This window comes from Acartia tonsa, chromosome 14 (genome assembly GCF_053477335.1).
Source record: "Acartia tonsa isolate MP-2025a chromosome 14, ASM5347733v1, whole genome shotgun sequence".
NCBI classification, from domain to species: domain Eukaryota; kingdom Metazoa; phylum Arthropoda; class Copepoda; order Calanoida; family Acartiidae; genus Acartia; species Acartia tonsa.
This window is the reverse complement of record NC_137273.1, coordinates 5,432,727-5,446,487: the sequence shown is the minus strand read 5'-3', so window position 1 is coordinate 5,446,487 and position 13,761 is coordinate 5,432,727. Positions and strand designations below refer to the sequence as shown.

General features: G+C 32.4%; 1 protein-coding gene across 1 annotated transcript in view; it reads left to right on the top strand.

The window, feature by feature from the left end:
* LOC145306226 (uncharacterized) overlaps window positions 1-13,761 on the top strand; it is a 39,493-nt gene that overhangs the window by 19,306 nt on the left and 6,426 nt on the right. Inside the window, exons 34-58 of the mRNA XM_080148254.1 lie at window positions 378-445; window positions 828-911; window positions 1,413-1,487; window positions 1,564-1,631; window positions 1,879-1,994; window positions 2,361-2,480; window positions 2,633-2,706; window positions 2,825-2,904; window positions 3,084-3,279; window positions 3,545-3,597; window positions 4,067-4,192; window positions 4,680-4,789; window positions 6,143-6,300; window positions 6,662-6,763; window positions 7,236-7,337; window positions 7,657-7,722; window positions 7,886-8,012; window positions 8,381-8,463; window positions 8,847-8,964; window positions 9,267-9,370; window positions 10,046-10,232; window positions 10,325-10,392; window positions 10,697-10,828; window positions 11,553-11,637; window positions 13,405-13,613. Of these exons, the coding sequence (XP_080004380.1) occupies window positions 378-445; window positions 828-911; window positions 1,413-1,487; window positions 1,564-1,631; window positions 1,879-1,994; window positions 2,361-2,480; window positions 2,633-2,706; window positions 2,825-2,904; window positions 3,084-3,279; window positions 3,545-3,597; window positions 4,067-4,192; window positions 4,680-4,789; window positions 6,143-6,300; window positions 6,662-6,763; window positions 7,236-7,337; window positions 7,657-7,722; window positions 7,886-8,012; window positions 8,381-8,463; window positions 8,847-8,964; window positions 9,267-9,370; window positions 10,046-10,232; window positions 10,325-10,392; window positions 10,697-10,828; window positions 11,553-11,637; window positions 13,405-13,613 (2,711 nt within the window). The remainder of the gene's footprint in view (window positions 1-377; window positions 446-827; window positions 912-1,412; window positions 1,488-1,563; window positions 1,632-1,878; window positions 1,995-2,360; window positions 2,481-2,632; window positions 2,707-2,824; window positions 2,905-3,083; window positions 3,280-3,544; window positions 3,598-4,066; window positions 4,193-4,679; window positions 4,790-6,142; window positions 6,301-6,661; window positions 6,764-7,235; window positions 7,338-7,656; window positions 7,723-7,885; window positions 8,013-8,380; window positions 8,464-8,846; window positions 8,965-9,266; window positions 9,371-10,045; window positions 10,233-10,324; window positions 10,393-10,696; window positions 10,829-11,552; window positions 11,638-13,404; window positions 13,614-13,761) is intronic.

Genomic DNA, 13,761 nt, shown 5'->3' with positions numbered 1-13,761 from the left:
AATATTTTAAAAACTCTTTTATTTTATTCATATTATCCCCCCTCCCACATATTCTTTTAGTTTTTTTTCACCAAAAAGGTGAGAAAAATGGAAAAAATGCTTTCAGTTCTCCTAATTTTTACATTTTTTTTCTCCCAACCACATATTTTTTATTTTTTACCAGACCTCCCTCAGCCAAGTCAATTTTGAAAATATATACCCCTGGGTGTGTTACTGTTGGTACCCTCCCACGAAATAGTTATAAACCTTCCCATGACCTACAAGAAGCTACCATGTAAAGGAGAACCATATCAGTGCTGTGATTGGCGAGATCCTTCGGTACACACTGACACACACAGATCCTTTTACTTTATTATAAGGATTAATTTTTGTTGAAGGTCAAGATATCTCTGAAAATGCAGAGACTGAAGAAGATCTTGGTTTGGCTGGGACTGATCTTTTCAAGGTAAGTCCTAAATACAGTAGCAAAACTTTTTCTGTATTTATTTCATAAAGCAGAGCACTTTTTTTATTTATTAAAACATAGATATTCTGATGTATTGTATTATATTATGGGCAGATTTACTTTATTAATAGCGGCTGTACTCCTAGCATTTAGGAGCTATGTATTCGAAGGAGTAAGGAAAGTAGGAAAATCAGCTAAAACTAAACTTAGATATAAAAACTAAATAGCCTAAAACCATCCAGGGACCTATAAGAAGCTTACTTCAAATGGAGAACTCAATCTGTTTAGTAGTTATCGAAATCAATCCTAAGCTACGGACAAAAAAAAACTTACTACTTTATATACCTAATATAAATTAAATATATTACAAATCATTTTTCAGTGTGGAAATCCTAATTGTGATCACGCAGCTGTGGATTCATCCGCTTTCAAGGATCATCTGATGGTCTGTGAGTGTGCCACTCAGGCAGGATAATCAGATAGTTTCATAGTTTTCAACCTTTCATGTGCTAGATAGCTTTACTTTATATATGAACTAGCAGCTTATCCCCTAAGGTGATACTTTCGATTTTAGTTCTAAAAGGAAATTTAAAAAATAATTTGATTGGTTGTATTTTTTTCTAGAGGTTATTTCTCTTGGGAGAGTGGAGTAATCCTCCCCTGAAAGAGTTATAAACCTTCCAATTGACCTTAAAGAAGCTTTGCTTTGGCGAGATCTTTAGTTACAGGCAGACATCCAGCCTATTACTTTTATATAATGACAAAAAGTCTATAAATTTACTCTGTAGAATCTTGAATACCTATTTCATTTAATAAATATTTCTCAAGCTTCTTTAAAGTACAACTGTAAACATTGCAGTTTTTTATTGGTTGCAATTGAAATTTTATTTCCAATGTAGGTACTTATTTTTCCCCCAAAATCAAATGCTTGACTGAAGTAATATCTATTATCCCTGCGCATGAACAGGAGATGTACTACGCATGCGCGCATTGTGTGGATAAACAATTCAAACATGTTCCAACACTACTAGAACATCTCAAGGTAAGGATCTATATTTTCATAAATTTTATTTTGAAAATTTCTTAGAATTTTTAGAATGTTCATTTTGTATTTTTAGGCCCACGCAGTAAAGAGATTTTTCTGCAGTATGTGTGACTACAAGAGTTCAGTTCTTCTGTGGACTAAGTATGTTATCATTCAGTTATAAAGAACGCAATCAAATGCTTTCTTTAAGTCAAGCTTTCCTAAATGATAAAGTTGATTGATTGATATTAAGGAAAGCTTATGAAAATGACTTATGATAAGCTTTTAACGGAGTCGATGTTTTCTTTTTTTTTATTAAAATTATGCAAATCATTTGATAGTGCACAAAATACTGTTTAAAAGGATATTAAAGATATCTTTTCATTCTTTACAATACATGATTTTTTAGATCACATATGAAGCAGCACAAAGTAGTGAATACGAAGCTAGTTCCTCTTGTGCATGCCAAGAATAATGTTGATGAAGATACTTTCCTAGTTGTACCTAAAAGCAGTGTTCCAAGAGGTAGGTTCATTAGTAGAAGATATGTGATAACTCTTGATGAAATAGATAAGACAGTATGTAGGATTGAAAATGATAGATTTACAATACATGAAAGCATCTCTATAAAAATTCTTTAAAAAATGAACTTTTGTCAAATAGTTGCTTTTTACCCCAAGTCTTTTAATGAAAGCTTGATTAAATAGAATTATGAATTACACGATTTTGACTACTTTACCATTTCAAATTGCAAAAAAAAATAACATGGTCTTGTTAAATAGCATAATTGACACATGTTTGCTTTTTATGTTGCACTATAATCAGACCTTAGTAAAGACTTTAGTGCAGTTGAGAAATATCAGTAGGTAAAACTAAAACATTTATTTTTAGGACTAAAACCTAAAGTTCAGAAGGATGTATTTGGACTTGAGGATATTGATAAAATAAACCAGAAGCCAGAAATTTGCAGAACTCTGCTTAAATGCAAACTTTGTGAATTTTCCTCAAAAGGTAAAACATATTTTATGATGATTACATTTCATTGATTTATCAATACACTAAAGATAAGGAAGAAAATTAAATCAAAGAGAAATGATTTTTTAATTTAACACCATCTACCTATTAGAGATAGATATATAAAATAAAAATTTATATTTTTTCAGTGAGAAGAAATCTGATAAAACATTTGAACTTACACAAAGTAAAGAAACAACAATTTGAAGAAGGGAAAATTCAGGTATTTTTTTGCCAATCAGTACATAAAACCTTTCTTTGAATTTCAGAAGTCTAATTCATCTAGTAGCTGAGTTTAAGGGAATATTAACAATAATATAAAAAAATTATCTTATTTTCAGGAAATCAAGCTGGCCGTAGTAGGTCCCATTAATCCACCAGTCGTTGAAACAAACAATTCAGATTCTGCCAACTATGCCAGGTCATTATTTATAAATTTGATAGGAACCTAAAATTTAAGAATCTGCAGTCTAAATCACTGCCTTTAGTAAAAAAAAAGTAGCATCCAATCAACTCTTAAAATACGCGATTGCTGAGCCATCAACTTCAGAATTTACGTTTTTGTGATTGCTAGAACGATTTATGATTGATTGATTGCAGGATGAAGTCACTACTAGCCGGAGACGACGAGGAAGAACAGCTGCGCGCACCCATGACATTACAAGAGCTGGCGCAAATGCCGCAACTAATTGCAGAAAATTTGCGCTATGCTTGCGGGGAAAAGGATTGTAAATATATAACTATTGATGATGTTATGCTACAATATCATATTCATGCGCTTCATAGTACATTAAAGGTTAGTTTAATATTTTAATCGAAAATAAGTCATTAAACTGCAATAAAAGATTCCATGTTTTCATGCAAAGCCACAGCATATTGTTACCTTAAGTTTTATAAACATTCGCTGAAATACTTTGAATATTTTCCTTAAATCTTGATTGGTTGGTTCAAACTATCAGTGTCTAAACTTTTCGACCAATAAGTTTGTTACAGAAAGGGAAATAATTTTAATCATCATTGGAGTTTGAATACATACATACATATATCTATACTTTTTTTAGGAGTATCATTGTCCCCACTGTGCTAGTCAAGATGTTCCTTTCGATGATATGAGGTAAAAAAAATTCAATATAGTGAAGAATTAGAATTTTAAATCAATCAATCAATAAATGTTACCAATAGAAGTATTTAATCAAATATATGTATTTGAATATAAACAAAAATATTCATCTGCTGAAAATTGAATTTGGACGGATTATTGTATCTTTTTGACAATCTAGGGTAATAAAACTATTATTAGAAATAAGCTGTTATTTTGATTATATTTTTAGTACAAAAAAAATATAAATAAAACTAGTAGAATATGATTTATCGTTATTTTTTGGTGATTGTATATGAAGGGACAGTTATTTTTGTTTCATTTAGATGTACAAGTTTTCATAAAAACCCATCAGGCTACAACAATATATTATGATCTTTATCTTGTCAAAACTTAATTAATTACTGTTTACAGTCCCCTTTTCTTTAAATGTTTTCAGCATATTATTGCTGCGCTACTTGTAGACTTACTATCATTATTTTAGCTTTCATCTGCGCTGTCATGGAGAGTTGTTGTTCAAGTGTGGTTACTGTGTGTACTATCACTGGCAGAAACGAACAGCTGAGAAACACGTGGCCGAAGCACATTCAGATAAAAAGTTGTTTGTCAGGTAGAATAACATTAGCTTTCTTAGATAGTTCATAGTTTTTATAAATGAAATAATGTTCACAATTTTTAGATCTAATTTACATTTGTCTAGGTATTCTTCTTTATACATATATGATTATTTATAAATTGTCCACGGGTTCGAAAATAATAAAAGCTTGTCTTCTTTCTGACCAAATATAGTTGGAATTAAGTCAAATTATCTCATTTACTTAGAAATAAGAAAACTTATGTTTTAAGTAGCGAAGCTAATCTATAAGTCGTTCGTACGTCAGTCCATTTGGAAATTTTTTTTCGGCTGCTTTTATGTTCTACTGCTGATTTTTTGTTGTTGAGATATCCATTTTTGCTCTCCCTCTTTTTTTTTTGATTAGATTATGAACATATTTTCTTTATCTCACTTTTTCTGTATGTACATACGTACAAGTACATCCATGATTTTTTCGTAATTCACTACGTATTCAGCCTTGTTAATAATTTAAATTGTTTAGAAATGTTAGATATGAAGAGGAGGAAATAAAATCATCTGCCAATACCATGAAGAAAGTTAAGAAAAAGATGGGATCTATAAATAATAGTGGAAACAACACTCCCAAAATAGGTATAATAATATTTGGAAGCTCATTGCTGCTCGTTTATTAATTGACTAGGGTAAAGCGGGGCGATCTCGGTTTTGAGGTGAAGTCGGTATTTTTTTGACTACCTTCATTAAATGTTATTTTTCTCCATGTTCTAATCGACTGACAGAAAAAAACATGAAATCAAATTTGTTCCTTTTTAAATTGCTGAATGAATTTTTAGGGTACTTATTGGGTCTTAAAGTCGGACGACAAAAAATTTTTTTTTCGATTTTTTTGCTTCGGTCGGAAAAACGGTAAGTTGGACAAAAACTGGTAAGAGCTAGAGCTTAGACGTCTTCAGGGGACTTATTAAGAATCTAATAGGCTATCCATTTCCGTTTAAAACTTTAAAAAAGCTTGTATAGTTTTTTCTTAAATCGACTAAAAGTGAAGCGGGGCGAATTCGGTTTTTTCACTTTTTATACTAACTTTTTCAATTTTATATAAAAAAGTGAAATTTTCGAGAGAAAAAAGTCAAATTTCTCGTACTTAGAATTTTTTTTTTTTTTTTTGTAGAAAAAATTGTCCGATCTTCATAATTTTTTTTGTGAATGCTCTTTATTACATTTAGCAACTTTAACCTTTAGGGCATGCTGTAATTAAATCAATATGTCATAGGTTTTTTGAAGCTGGAAAATCGACCACAGATTTTGCTAAACTTTTCTTTTTTTTTCAACTTGATTTTTTTAGGAAATTTTGCTAATAGAACTAATTTTTTTTTGGCCAAATCTATTCAAAATTGCCTGAATTTTAAGGATCATGCCTTTAAAGTCATAAAAAGTTATTTTTTCTAGTAGTATTTTTATGTTTTTTATCAAAAAAATTTTCGAAAAAAAAAGTCAAAATTCGCGTACTTCGGAAAAATTATTTTTTTTGGTAGAAAAAATTGACCTATCTTAATAAATTTTTTTGTGCGTACTCTTTATTACATTTAGCAACTTTTACCTTTTGGGCATGCTGTAATAAAATCAATACGTCACCGATTTTTCGAAGCTTGAAAATGCCCTACCGACTTCGCCTCAAGGCGGGGCGAAGTCGGTGCCGTTTTAGAGTTCAATTTTGACAAACTTCCCAAAGTCCTAGGTTTACGTCCTTTTAGGACCTGATCGACTTTTCCGAGATCTTTCTACTGGTCTTGGTCCCATTTAAAAAAAATAATTTTTACGATTTGCAGGTTCAAAAAACCGAAAAATACACCGAGTTCGCCCCGCTTTACCCTAAATTTGCCAACAATTCTCTGCATTTCAGTTTTCTTTTTTTTTAAAGAAAAATTGGACATTTCTCATGGACGTTATTGTCCGTTGTCAATTTGCTTTTACAGATACTTTCTTTAGAAACCGTGATTCTACGGTACGAGCCGTTCAAATGTAGTTTCTGCGACGTCAGCACAGAAACGCGGGAACAAATTTTGGCACATTGTGCCGAAACGCATGAAATTACATCTCAGTTCAAATGTGGTTTTTGTATGTTTGGAGCCAACACAAAAACAGAGGTTAGTTTAAATACTTATATTTTTGTAGCGCAGCTACTCTCTATAACTAGGGTCTATCTATTCATACGTCTGACAAGGTGCCTTGGCATAAATGGCAACTTCTTATTCATTCTATACTATAGTAGAGGGGGGGGGGGGGGGAGGGGGGATTAGACAATGTCTAATAGTATCCCGTACCTATACAATACATTTTAGTTTAAAAATTTCAAAGGGGGATTATATTATGCTATTTGCAAGGGTTGACCGCTCCCCCCCCCCCCCCTCTTCAAAAAAACCTTCACTGCCAAGGAGAACCAATTAAGTGCTTCATTGTTATAAAGTTAATATACATTTAAAATTATCCTATCCCTGCATTATCTAGGTTGAAGAGCATTGTAGCAAGGCGCATGCTCGTTATTCTGTGACTGTACTGAAAGCTCACCACGTGGACCCAACCACTTCAACAGCCACTACCTCTGGACAGGTAACATTCTTGTTATTAGCGCAGCTACTCTATTAAATAAATTGGTGCTTTAAAGGGCCTAGCGAGCACAGAACACCCCTCCCCCCCCCCCCTTAATTAAAATAAATTGAAATAAATGAGCTGTAGTTTTTGTTCCTATGCCTAATTTCTTTGGTGTGGCCCTAATCTAGTTGGGCCTGTACCTGCGGTACCCTAACCATACGGCGTACGGGACCCAACAAAATCTAAACTAACCTAACATAAAGTAACAACAGACACGAAACCCGTCATTCTTTACATATAAATAATTTTGAGCTTCTGTTCTCGACTAAGCTTTGAGGGAAACCGAAAACAAATATTGTATGTACACATGTACAATTAGATGATTTATTCAGCTTATGACTTTCAGATACTAAAAGTATATTGTATGACTTCCAATCATTTATTTCCTTCAAAAAAATACTTTACATAAATCTAACTTAACAATATTCAGGATGCCGATATAGGAGCACCCCGTCCGCCATTGTGGAGTAGAAATATGGAAGGATTGAAACACATACGCGGCATCCTCTACGACGAAGAACAACAATTAGAGGTAATTTGTTAATTTTTCTTCTCACTTGCTTGTATAGAAATTTTTAAATTTTGTTGTATTCGCTGGTAAATGGACTTTCAAACTGCTTGGTGACGGTCCATTAATTTATATTATATACCTGTAAGGCTGTGTTGGACATTTTTCTTCACATTAAATGTCCCTTTCTTGGCTTTTATAAAAGATAGATGACCCAACTTTTTGTGAAGAACTGCTGGCCTACGAATATCTACTTAATAGCACTCTTTATCTTAAATCACACCTTTTTTATTTTATATTCATGAGCTTCGCTACTTTTGGATCATCCATTTTTTTATTTTAGGAAACATCAAAGACAACTCCAAGAAAGATCAAGAAAGAGAAGTTTGAAGTCAGTGCTAGTCTAAAGGTTAGTATAATTAATATAGAAAGTCTAGATGATCAATATCTTGATTAAACCAATAGGAACACAATGGAGGTTCACATAGTTGGATAGGTCCGAAAAATAAAATGTTGACATTCTTGTAAGACAATTATGCGCTATATTTGTTTGTAAACTGCTCTTATTCTAGGTGAAGAAAGAGCTATATGAAGACAATTCACCATCGAAGCAAAGTCCATCAAAATCTGTCGATAAATCTGCCAATGAAAGCAAAGTTGTGATAAAAAAGGAGCCTGGAGTTGATTATGATGACGAAGGCACGGGTAAAGAGACCTATATAATAGTTAACTCTGAACTAGATAGCAAAAACAAAAACTATTTATTAAAAATTAATAAACATGTAAAAATATCTGTTACCTAAATAGAACTGATTTTAAAATATAAAAATTCCATTTATGAATTCCTTTCGTCTAAAAAATCCTAAGAGGTTTTTCAGAGGAAAAATTAGCTCTTAAAGATTTTCTCCTACTCAAATAAACGTCAAAAAGTATAAAACTTTTAAAAACATATTTGTATCACCAGGCTTTTTCCAATGTTTTGGGGTTTTTTAGCTGGGGTTGGTGGCCGTCTTCAAATATCAAAAGGTTGTTACATATATACTCATCCCTTTATCCCTGCGAAGTAGGTGTTGACGGATCAGGGACATCACCAACCAAAACAACAAAACTTGACCTGGATTTCTATCCAAGTAGTTGTAAGATTTGCCAGGTAATAAATTTACATTTTTAAATTACGTGCAAACCATTGCATTGTCTAGGACTAGAAATTGAAGTTTTGAACTAACCCAATTTCAAATTAATCTAACCCATCAAACGTTACGTTTTTTTGTGTAAGATGGATGCCTTTCAAATATGTTTCTTAGACATGTATGTGGGCCTCAATGAAAATCTGTCTATTTATCAGTCCCACATTTGAAATCGGTTTTATTGCTTTTTGGCTACTTTAAGTCCCAGTTGTTTTCTAGAATGTTTGATGTCTTTATGTTAAATTAGTAGAATCATCATATTTGTTTTTCCAGACGCAATATTGCGTATTTTAGTCATTTTACAAAAGCTATTAGTTATCATGTAAACAAATCCTCTGTATTTTAGTTGGACAAGAAGACGATATCTGGTATGAAGATGCATATTAGGTTGATCCATCTTGGCCAAGGAAAGTACCAGTGCAGATATTGCGACTTCACCGGCAACCTTAGGAAACCAATGATAGGTAAGATTAGATCTTTAGGGATGTTTTGATTTTATTTTACTATTCACAAAGATGATAATAAAGTAAACCCTTATGTAGATCAAAGTTATTGTCTGAATTAGTTTGGACATTTTTTGTTTTACGAAACCATACTAATAAAAGTTCCCAAAGCTTTAAATCTAATTAATGAAAGAGATCATATTTAAACACTTGAGCTACACTACTAAAGAAAATGAAACAAGTTTAATGTTCTTGCTTGAATTTTTGTGTCAGTAAATTATCTGAACTTTAATTATCTCCCTCTAGTCAAACTTTATTTTTAGGTCATCTAAAGAACAAACATCCTGAGAAAATGGAGGGAGTCTTAGAGGGTGAGGAATCCGCCCATTGGGAGGACAAAAATATTGCCTCTGAAAAATATTCTCAGGTATTTGCATGACTCATGACATGCACAAGTTAATATCTACTTTGGCTTTAATTTTTGTGTTAGCTTTTTAAGAGTCCTCAAGGATTTTAATTATAAAGCGATGCTTTTCTATAATTAGGTTCGGTCAGTCCGTACGTCCGTAACGGTTAGCTCTTTTCGTTAATTTAAAGAGGTTAAATTGTCCTATCAATTTCAAACCTTGCATGCTGATTCCTATAACAGTTAGATACAATTTAGAAAGCGTAGCAACACTATAATCGTTACCAGAAAGTCCGTATGTTCATTTAAAACAAGCAAATTTACTTACTTTTTTGACAACAAATTTTTTTATGTTAAAATTATCCTAATCATCAGATTTTTTTAATTCCTCTTTCAACAAGGTACAATGTTATAAACGAAGCATCTCTATAATCAAGTCCTAAAACTTCAGTATGTCCTTAAATAGTATTGTGTATTTAATCAGCAACAAATTTACTTACAATTTTTTTTATAGACGTAATATTAAGTTTATTCAGTCCTGATTCTCTACAAGTGTTAATGTTCGTTTGTCCTCCCATTTCAGAGCTTCGCTTTCATGAATGTTGTCATCCTTGTTGTTACAAACTGTCATAAAAAATCAAGAACCATTTAAAGTTTTAACGATTATAATTGGTCTTTAAATATTTTAACATATAGGAATATTGGAAAGAGGAATGGGACCTGCCAACTTTGACAGAACGCAGAGCTCAACATCTCAAGCGCACTTCTGGTAACTTCGCAACTGAACCCGATTATGTTCCCGCCAAAAAGTTGAAAATGGCGCCAAGTGAGGAGAGTACGCCACGCGGCAAAAAGCGCAAAGCAAATAACTCTGTTCTACAAGGTATACATTTTTCAAAATTTTAAGTGTGAAACAAAAAACTATTTTATTACCTATTGACTTAAAACTTTAAAATTAATAATTTTATAATTTAGAAGATGTTCCCATGATGGACATGAATATTACCATCAAAGAAGAACCTTTAGACACTTACGAATATCAGGTAATATGTTTATAAATTAATACAAAATAAATATTTTTAATCAAGTAGGAATAATCTGACTACATTATTGGTAAGAAAATGAACACTTGTGAAGCAAGAGGGCAGTTTATTAAAAATTAAGTTAGCCTTCAACTGATAAATTGCACATGAAAAAGCTTTGCTTAAAAAATGAATTAGGTATATCATCTAAATATCTTTGTCTGCAAGATATTTCTTTTTAAGCTGAACGAATCATTGTTTCTGATTCATCAGCTTGTGTAAATCATCTATTCTTTGTTGAATCAAAAGTGTAATTTATTTGTAGACCAAGAAGATGAATATCTGTGAAGAAAGTAACCTTATAATAGCATCCGTGGAATCAGTGAAGCCTCCCTCTAGTCCTCAAAAACCTGTCATTGAAAAGGCTGCTGAAAATTCACCGTTTGAGAATACAAAGGCAATTTTGCAAGCATAAAGTTTAGAATAAGAATAAGGAAAATAAGAAGATGTCCATCATCATTTTGTCTTATTCCTTAAGATAACTGAAAACAGTAATATTATATTATGTACTGGATGCTTCGCCACTAGCCTCTAGGGGTGGGCGGTTAGAATCAGAAAAATGGCCTAAACCCATCTCAAGACATTGACAAAGCTTCCCTAAAAAGTACAACTCTTTTAGGTTTGCAATTTTCGAGTTTTTAGCTACAGACAAATAAAACCTTACAAAGGGGGGAGGCGGATGTGCCACTTTTTAAAACCAAAACTAAAAGTCAACAAAGGAACTCAACTAAAAAAAGAGTTACAGGTCTGAGATTTTTCATGGCAGTTGCTTTATAGGTGTACAATATGGAACTGTAAAGAAACGGCGGCGCAACCGCCGTTTCCCGCCGAATTTTTTTTTGCAATTTCTCGGCGGTTTTCGGCGGTTGCAACGCCGTTTCTTCACTGTTCCATATTGTAACCCTATAAAGCAACTGCCATGCAAAATCTCAGACCTGTAACTCTTTTTTTAGTTGAGTTCCTTTGACTTTTAGTTTTGGTTTCAAAAAGTGGCACATCCGCCTCTCCCCTTTATTCAAATTATATGAAAGGATAAGATATCTATAAAAGTCTATGCACTTTAGTGAAAGATATACTTTGAACTTACTAACTGAAAAACTTGATGCTTGCTTTTGTACCAGACATTCATGTGTACATATTGCCCTAAAAGATCCCAGATGAAAGAGAAAATACACAGACACATTCAGACTGCACATCCAAAACAAGGTAAAATTTTAATCAAAGGGAATAACTTTTTATTTTATAATTGTAAATCCTATTACCTTACATGTCTAAATTTCAAAATTAAATTATAACCCAAAAAAAACTTTTGATCATTGATTTTGAGACTAAAAAGCGTGTTATGGTGTTATGAAATGAAATGTATGTACAAAAATCTTTTTCTTTTCTCTTTATTTTTTTCCATGGCTCCGAATATACTATCTATACCCAGGGAGTAAGGGAGGGGACAATGGGCAGTTAATTCAATTTTATAGTTGTGACCCTTTAAGGTTGAAAACCCAGATATTTCCAGATAAAACAAGTATTTGCAATATAGCAACCTTTAGTGGAAATCTTTGACTTTTTGAATTGTTTTTAATTCGAAATGCACCATCCTTAAACTGATGCTTTACTACAAGCCTTTGATTCTAGAGATCAAAACCCTTGTTTATAATTCATTTCCATAATTGTTATTATGTAAACTTCGGAAAATTAAGGAAACAGACCATTTTACTTTTACAACTTCTTTTACCCAAATTTTTTTATTGTATTTATTAAAAAGCTTAGACATGAAAAAGCCTTTAAATAATTATATTACAAAACTTACTAAAACAATTACCTTCCTACAGAACTTTTAACTCAAGTTATTTCATTTAACGAAATAAAAATGAGATACCTTGCGTCAAAATTTGATACTACATAAATAAAATAGTTGAGAACATAAGTACATCTTAATTTTAAAGATCTTAAGGTTTAAGTAACATATCTTAGGATAACTGGTAGCTGCGCTCCTAGCATCCAGGACAGAAAAATAAAATAACACCATCTTGAGATTTCAATGATAAACAAACAAGCTTGAACAACTCAGGACTTCGTGAATTTTCCCTAAAATTTTGAAATTAATCGGATCATTAATTACAGAAATATTAAGCTGAAGACAAAAATCTTTTGCCTTTACATTAAATCAATAAGAAACATCTAACATGTCTAAAGTAACGAAAAGAGCTAACCGTTACGGACGTACAAATGTGCGGGACCTAATTATAGGAAGGCTTTGCTCATAATAACTAATAATCTTAATATAATTTCTTTCTACAACGCACTAATCGGAATGAATTAACATTAAACAAGAATTAGATATAAAGAATGTAATGATTCAATTTACAAAATAATTTTCAAAATCAAAATATTCTGTCTGCTTGTTATTGTTTATCTTTTTGTTGACGCGCTAGTTTGCCGCGAGATTATGCATGATTTTGCGTGACGTCATTCATAATTGGTCCCCAAGATTGGTTAGAAACTGCTAAATTCTTGCATGTTCCCTTTAAGCAAGTCCCCAAAGTCTAAGACTCCTAAAAATTGAATATTCGATCCATTGTCCCCTCCCTTACTCCCTGATCTATACCTATCGCTGGATTAAAACCGGTTCTGAGCCACACTGAAAAATCATGTATCTTTTTAGAGAATTTTCAAAGAATAATAAAAAGTCTTAAAATTAATTCCTTTTATTTGGACCCTGGCCCATATCCCGATGGGTCAACAAATGTGGAATTATGCATATGAATTACATTTTACTTTCTACGGAAACCTGTCTACATTAGGATGGGATAAATAACTAATATACTTATTTACTATTAAGGTTTAATACTCAAAAAAAACCTTGGTTCCCTATTACACTGAACTGCAACTCGATACTCTTGATAAATTTAAACTCTTCAATATATTACTTAAAGATTTTATTTAAACCTAATATCACTGCTCGGCGTATTGCAGGCTTGGAGTACCGAGAGTTGTCCAGGGACCAAGTGGTGGCCATCATAACCAGAGATCAAACCAACTATGGTGGTGGTGGGGCCAACAAGGCCGGCGGCGAGATTGAGTACAAGTGCTTCTATTGTGAGTTTGTAGCTAATATTATGGTCCTGCAGACGCATGCAGCCACTGGTCATCCCACAGATGTCTTCAGGGTCACCAAATGTCAGGTAAACAGGCGTTTAAATTGTAACAAGTATGGCAACTTCTATAAGTAGCGAAGCACAAAAAATCATGGGTGGGATTACGGACATAGAGATATAAAGAGTATTTCTAAAAATCAAGACTTGACAAGTTGATTAATTGGGGAAAAATCAT